Source organism: Tachysurus fulvidraco, chromosome 13 (assembly GCF_022655615.1).
Source record: "Tachysurus fulvidraco isolate hzauxx_2018 chromosome 13, HZAU_PFXX_2.0, whole genome shotgun sequence".
Lineage (NCBI taxonomy): Eukaryota > Metazoa > Chordata > Actinopteri > Siluriformes > Bagridae > Tachysurus > Tachysurus fulvidraco.
Window position 1 is genome coordinate 28335057 of NC_062530.1, and position 7500 is coordinate 28342556.

The 7500-nt window shown below is 45.9% G+C and overlaps 2 protein-coding genes and 2 long non-coding RNA genes across 6 annotated transcripts in view; 2 read left to right on the top strand and 2 right to left on the bottom strand.

Moving 5' to 3' along the window:
• Positions 1–7500, top strand: part of LOC113657299 — a 1727325-nt gene that overhangs the window by 1049522 nt on the left and 670303 nt on the right. The gene's annotated exons all lie outside the window — the stretch shown is intronic.
• Positions 1–7500, bottom strand: part of LOC125146171 — a 1103650-nt gene that overhangs the window by 876056 nt on the left and 220094 nt on the right. The gene's annotated exons all lie outside the window — the stretch shown is intronic.
• trpm7 (transient receptor potential cation channel, subfamily M, member 7) overlaps positions 1–7500 on the bottom strand; it is a 36733-nt gene that overhangs the window by 4076 nt on the left and 25157 nt on the right. For all 3 annotated transcript variants that reach the window (XM_047822102.1, XM_047822101.1, XM_027140219.2), the window contains exons 24-31: positions 6508–6692; positions 6278–6410; positions 4818–5431; positions 891–973; positions 717–795; positions 302–381; positions 135–175; positions 1–19 (exon numbers count right to left, since the gene is read on the bottom strand). The exon at positions 1–19 is cut by the window's left edge and continues 7 nt beyond it. In XM_047822102.1, coding sequence (XP_047678058.1) covers positions 1–19; positions 135–175; positions 302–381; positions 717–795; positions 891–973; positions 4818–5431; positions 6278–6410; positions 6508–6692 — 1234 coding nt within the window. The remainder of the gene's footprint in view (positions 20–134; positions 176–301; positions 382–716; positions 796–890; positions 974–4817; positions 5432–6277; positions 6411–6507; positions 6693–7500) is intronic.
• LOC113638756 lies at positions 2665–3662 on the top strand. Its single transcript, XR_007144654.1, has 3 exons — positions 2665–2773; positions 2842–3046; positions 3545–3662. It is a non-coding gene; the product is annotated as an uncharacterized LOC113638756 (long non-coding RNA).

Below are 7500 nucleotides of genomic sequence, written 5' to 3' on the forward strand. Positions count from 1 at the left end.
GGTGTCCTCTGCTGGACCTCTGCAAAACATAACCAGAGACACATTACATACTCTATTTGTGTGTGTGCGTGTGTTTGTCTGTGTGTGCGTGTGTGTGTCTGTGTGCGTGTGTGTGTGCGTGTGTGTGTACTTACACACTGCTGCTGGCCTGCACAGATTTTCCCTGAGCTCTTTCCTGCACAGAAAGCATAAAAAGACAGGTTAACACACACCACCTTTTTCAGATTCTCCCAAATGCAACACAAAAGAATGATGTGCATTGTGTATAGTAAATAGTGTGTGTGTGTGTGTGTGTTTTTACCAGTAACAGAGCTGATCGTGGGTCCTCATGGAACCGAACATCCTCTGCTGATATTCGACTCCTGTCTTGCTTACTCAGACCTTACACACACACATGCAAACGCACACACACACACACACACACACACACACACACACACAATGTTTAATAATGAAGGAAACAGCAGAAAATTAACAAAACTATTAAAATGACTTAAATCAGGTAAAATCCTTACACTCAACATTAACTTGTGTGTGTGCATGTGTGTGTGTGTGCACATGTGTGTGTACCTGTGTGTGTGTGTGTGTGTGCGCACACGTGTGTGTCTGTGTGTTTGTGTATGTACCTGTGTGTGCGTGCACCTGTTTGTCTGTGTGTGCATGTGTGTGTACCTGTGTGTGTGTGTGTGTGTGTGCGTGTGTGTGTGTATACGTACTTGGCTGCAGGAATGTCGGGTTTTTGTCAAGTTCTGTGAAACCAGCGTAAGAGTTCACAGTCCTCATGTGGCCAGTTCCCTGAAAACACACACAGGATGAAGATCATGTCCTGTATTGTGTGTGTGTGTGTGTGTGTGTGTGTGTGTGTGTGTGTGTGTGTGTGTGTCACTGACCTTGCTGCTGTGACTAAGCTGCCTGCAGCCCACAGAACTCTGCTTAGGGGATGACCTTCCACCTTCGGAATCATCTTTGTGACCTTTCAGAAGACCAGGAATGTGTGAGAACAATGCAAATTGCACGTAATGACCTCTTGCACATCTACACACACATCCACACACACATCTACACACACATCCACACACACATCTACACACACACACAGACTGCTGTCTGATGACTGTGTGCTCTGGAAACAGTTCATCGAACACTTAACATTTAACAGTAGTGTGGACTTTGACAGCTGTTGTGGTTAGTAGTGTAATGAACACGCACCTTCTGTGTGTGTGTGTGTGTGTGTGTGTGTGTGTGTGTGTGTGTGTGTGTATACAGTCATGCTTCACATCACAGGTCAAATCCCTGATGGTTCTCAGTTAAAGAATTACAGCAGGATGTTGGAGTTAAATCACAAACTTATTCCACTGTCTCTGATTTTAAGTGCTGAAAATTTCTTCCTGATTTATTCAAAAAGTTTAAATTAAATTTTAACTATTTGTAAAAATAAATTTTTACTTTCTTCTCTTCTACTAGCACATGGCTGCTGAGCTCACACACACGAACCCTTCTGTCCTGTTCAGCACAGGTAGGAGGGGCTTGATGAGCTCAGACTCCACCCCCTGGACTGTAACACTAACCATTCAGATGGACACCTTTTTTGTCACTAGAGGGCGCTGTAACATCTCTAATGTTTAAAACTGTAAGTGCAATCAGACAAAATGTAACACAAACACAAGAACTTTACACCAGGACAACCGACCAATCAGCTGTCAGGATATCATTCTGACAGATTAAATCATTATTAAATTGGATTTGAAAACAAAAATGTAAATAAAGCATCTTTACTAAGACATGTTTGTTTTTCTGTTTAAATTTCCAGATTTCCAGAGCAGTGACATCATTAAGCTGTTATTACACTGTGTGATTTTATACTACCATCACCTCATGTTACATATTTAACCTCCACCACACACACACAGACACTCACACACACACACAGAGACACACAGACACATATACCTACTCACACAAACATCACACACACACACACACACACACACACACACACACACACACACACACACACACACACATTTTCCTTTCCTCTGCCCAACACTCCCCACCTCACCCAGAGTGTTTGATCACACACTTCCACCGTTACTGACCTCATTACACCCTCAACAACCACACACACTTAACTGCTTTCTCTTCAGTGTCAGCATTGGACACACACCTGCCCACACCAACACACCCAAACACAACGGGGATCACTGGTTTTCAAACTCCCGGTTTAGTAGAGCGGTACTGTATTCTCACAGCCAGGTCCACACACACACACACACACACACACACACACACACACACACACACAGCTGTACATATCTCATCAGTCATCATACACTAACACTAAGTGGTTTTAATGTGTATCTGCTGTAACAGGCTTCATTAATAAATATATAATATACTGTATATAAAACACACACTAAGTGTCCCCAGTGTCCCCAGTGTCCTGTTCCTCACCCTACAGTCACGTGGAGTGTTTATTTTATTTAACTGTACCTTAGTTACGTTGTCCTCTCGCTCTAGACTACAGCGTCCCTTGTTCCTTATGCTCCATAGTTACCTACTGTAACTGCCTGATTGGAAAGTTCCTCAATTACAGGACCCTAGAGTTTAGTTTCTAATGTTCTCAGTTCACCTTCAGTCGTTTTACAGTTGCTGCAGTTTCCTTTCTTTCTTTCTTTCCTTCTTTCTGCTAGTTTCTCGTATCCCTGCTTTACGTCTCTTGTTTCAAACTGTCTAACAAGTTTATTTCTTTTCTACTATTTAATGACACTAGCAGGTTTACAGGGACACTAACAGGTTTACAGGGACACTAGCAGGTTTACAGGGACACTAGGACACTGGCAGGTTTACAGGGACACTAACAGGTTTACAGGGACACTAGCAGGTTTACAGGGACACTAGGACACTGGCAGGTTTACAGGGACACTAACAGGTTTACAGGGACACTAGCAGGTTTACAGGACACTAGGAGGTTTACAGGACACTAACAGGTTTACAGGACACTAACAGGTTTACAGGGACACTAGCAGGTTTACAGGGACACTAGCAGGTTTACAGGGACACTAGGACACTAGCAGGTTTACGGGTCACTAACAGGTTTACAGGACACTAGCAGGTTTACAGGACACTAGGACACTAGGAGGTTTACAGGACACTAGGAGGTTTACAGGACACTAGGAGGTTTACAAGACACTAGCAGGTTTACCGGGACACTAGGACACTAGCAGGTTTACAGTGACACTATCAGGTTTAAAGGACACTAGGACACTAGCAGGTTTACAGGGACACTAGCAGGTTTACAGGACACTAACAGGTTTACCGGACACTAGCAGGATTACAGGGACTCTAGCAGGTTTACGGGGACACTAGCAGGTTTACGGGGACACTAGCAGGTTTACGGGGACACTAGCAGGTTTACGAGGACACCAGCAGGTTTACGGGGACACCAGCAGGTTTACGGGGACACCAGCAGGTTTACAGGGACACTAGGACACTAGCAGGTTTACATTGACACTATCAGGTTTAAAGGACACTAGGACACTAGCAGGTTTACAGGGACACTAGCAGGTTTACAGGGACACTAGCAGGTTTACAGGGACACTAGCAGGTTTACAGGACACTAGCAGGTTTACAGGACACTAGCAGGTTTACAGGGACACTAGGACACTAGCAGGTTTACAGGACACTAGCAGGTTTACAGGGACACTAGCAGGTTTACAGGGACACTAGCAGGTTTACGGGGACACTAGCAGGTTTACAGGACACTAGCAGGTTTACAGGGACACTAGCAGGTTTACAGGACACTAGCAGGTTTACAGGGACACTAGCAGGTTTACAGGGACACTAGCAGGTTTACGGGGACACTAGCAGGTTTACAGGACACTAGCAGGTTTACAGGGACACTAGCAGGTTTACAGGGACACTAGCAGGTTTACAGGGACACTAGCAGGTTTACAGGGACACTAGCAGGTGAATATGGGAAACATTAGAGACTAATGTGTCTGTATTTAAAGCTTCCTCATTTTTATTTTCTATCACTCTATATCACTCTACATTTTCCTTCTTTCCTACTTTTCACTGCTAACTTCCTGTTCAGAATTTCCTCCTGACACCAGCTTCTGTTTCCCTTTCTACTCAGGTTCTAGTTTATTTGGTCTCTCGTGTTTATTTGGTCTCTATGGTTTCTTTGCTACCTAAAATATCCAGGCGTCAGCCATAATGTGTGAGATCAGCTGAAGGAGGTCGTGTCTGATAACTGATGGGATACCTACAGCTCAGAGGAGACCAACAGACCCGACTGTAAGTATATCAGTGTTGCTCGTGTCTGTAAAATAATTACAAATATACCAAAAATACTGACTGTCCACCTCATACTACTGTCTGAGTGTTTTAGTGAATCAGCTGCATCCTTAAATACCCCCTTTGTAATTCTTAACTACCCTTAAATGCTAAAACCGGAATAAACTGTACGTGGGTTTGAAAACCGCTCCTGAGATCTGCAGCAAGGTGTCGGTGAGGCGACAAGGCCGAACCTCTGACTCTGACTCTGCCACGGAGTCGTCGGAGATCTCTCTTACGAGGCTGACAGCACCGAGGACGATGCCTCCTGAGGGCAGAAACAGCCCTGGGTGCAGGGTCTGGGAGGGAATTAGAGGTCCCTTTGCTTTGTACGCAGCCTTCATCATCGGTAAAGGCGGGATTCACGTAACACTGACTTTCCAACTCACTTGAAACAACAACTTTCGGGTACAAACAGGAAGCTTCTTTCTTTCCATAATCATCATCATCATCATCATCCTCTTCCATTTTTTCATACTCACCCACAAAGGCCCCAAACTCCACAGCGGCCTCAGCAGGAGAGTGAGCCTGGCCCGTATGTGTACTGTGTGTGTATGTGTGCGAGTGTGTGCTGCTCGGCTGGGTAGGGGTGCTGACGAAGAAGGTCGCCATGGCACCACGAGCGCTCGGCAGGCTGCTGCCGCCGCCGGCATCGTCCAGATGAGCGACTGCATGTGCGTGTGAGGTGCCAAAGGACCCAGCCTCTGGAGAAAACGCCGGCCTCCTTTCTGGGGTCGTTGCCAGCTCAGCTCTCAGACGCTCCCCTTCCGAAGCCCCTCGACCGAACAGAGAGTCGGCCATGTTGGACGGCGGAGGATAAATGCTTCTCTGAACCAAAATGGAAGCTTTGGAAGGTGGGACGGTGTCAACTGTGCCAGGCACCACATTCTTAGACAGGCTAAGTTCTCGCGTTATTTCGTTGTGCACTTTGCTGGCTTCGGAAGCTCTCTGCGCCGTTAGAGCCTTCAGAGTGTCCACAGTCAGCGCAGACAAGTCCTGCAGGTGACCGATCTGAGAGTCCAGAGAGTGCAAAGACCGCTTTATAAAATTCACCCTGTTTCCAACCTCCCTCAGCTGGATACTCATCGTCTCCACCCTGCAGACACAAGTGCATTAATGCCTGCTGTGACACAGAAGACACACACTGTAATATTAACGGTGCAGAATTTAATGACAACTGAGGCTTAGTGACGGAAATCGGTGCTGAGTAGAAAGTGAGTGCTCTAGAGATGTAGTGCTGTAAAGTAGAGCTGTTACTGAGCAGTGTTCAGGGTGTAAAATGTTCAGTAGGGTAGTGTTCAGGCTAGAGGTCTTCACGGGTCCACTTAGATCCGAAAACCCGAGCGGGTTCGGGTCTACGTGTACCTCGGACACAGGTCAGGTATTATAATAATAGCGGCATCGGATCTCGGGTAATTTAAAATGAATGTGTTTTTACCAAACGGACCCGAGAAGACCCGAACTGTGTACGAGTCCTTTTCCAACCTCTCCTCTGTTTGCCAAGACCGCTTGCGACATGTGGCTGGCGACGTGTGACTGGCGGTAAGCTAATTTTCGTTGAAACAGACTTGTCAATCAATTTTGAATCCACGCTGTAGCGGTTACTTCAGTGTAGAGTTGTGCAACATTCGGGTCCAGTCGGGGTAAAAAAAAATGCCAACGGGTCGGACTCGGGTCTATTTTTTCGGGTTTGTCTCGGGTCGGGTCTTTCTTAATGAAAAGAAAGAAATATATATATGTATGTATGCACGTCGGGTTTGGGTAAAAAGTGATTCGGGTCACTTGGGGTCGGGTACATTTCTTTAGACCCGGGAAGACCTCTAGTTCAGTCTCTAAGGCACTGTGTTGAGGGGTAAAGTGATGTTTGATGTGTTTGGAGTCGTTACGTTTACGTATAATAAGAATAATTGTTCAGAGCGAATAAAAATGCTATGATTCTGACCGGTCTGCAGTTAATCTGATCCTCTCTTCACTCCCAGAGTGAAACTTGTCATCTTTCTCATGGAAATACGTCTCCACACACTGCTCCTCGAAGTCATGCAGCTTTTTCTGGTCCTCTTTAGTCAAGAAGAGCTCTGCGAGTCAAAACAACAACACGCGAGAGGGTTACGATAAAGAAGCCGAGACCGTCTGCGTAATCGTGTGTATGCGAGTGTAGGGTGAGTGATGTACTTGGTCCGTAAGCACTGCTGTCCTTTTTCCTGCTTTTGCAGAGGAAGCGAATGAGTGAGGCAAAGTGGCAGAAGATAATTAGTGGTGGAGGGAGAACAGGCTTATCGTGATACGCCATGATGAAATGGTAACGCTGATATTTCCACACCAGGTTAGACATGGACATCACCTGCAGGTACACGTTACTGAGGGGGACGCAGACAGACAGACAGGTTAATGCAGGCCAATATCAGTATTGCTAACATGACTATGATGATGATGATAAAGTAGATGTTTAGATTACTCAGTATAAATCCAAACTTAATTAGAGAGATGTTTAGAAGTGTAAAGTTAAAGAAAACAGGATTAATTGTAGTAAAGTCGATGGAGAATGGGAGTGATGGGTATAAAGTGTAAATCAGTGTAAAGGGGGTTTAAACGTTCAGTATTTCAGCTGACTACAGTTTACTGCTGTAGTAGACACACACACCGTGTACACTGGGGTTTACTGTGGGATGCTGTTTAATGGTGATCGTGCAGTTTATTAATGTATAGATCTTTTGTTTTGTACAGGGGTTTGTGCAAAGTTTATTCATTCATTCATTCACTCATCTCCTACCGCTTATCCGAACTTCTCGGGTCACGGGGAGCCTGTGCCTATCTCAGGCGTCATCGGGCATCGAGGCAGGATACACCCTGGACGGAGTGCCAACCCATCACAGGGCACACACACACTCTCATTCACTCACACACACACACTACGGACAATTTCCCAGAGATGCCAATCAACCTACCATGCATGCCTTTGGACCGAGGGAGGAAACCGGAGTACCAGGAGGAAACCCCCGAGGCACGGGGAGAACATGCAAACTCCACACACACAAGGCGGAGGTGGGAATCGAACCCACAACCCTAAAGGTGTGAGGCGAACGTGCTAACCACTAAGCCATCGTGCCCCCCCCCCCCCACAAAGTTTATATAATGTTTATTGGTATAAATTGGCTATAAAAGGTG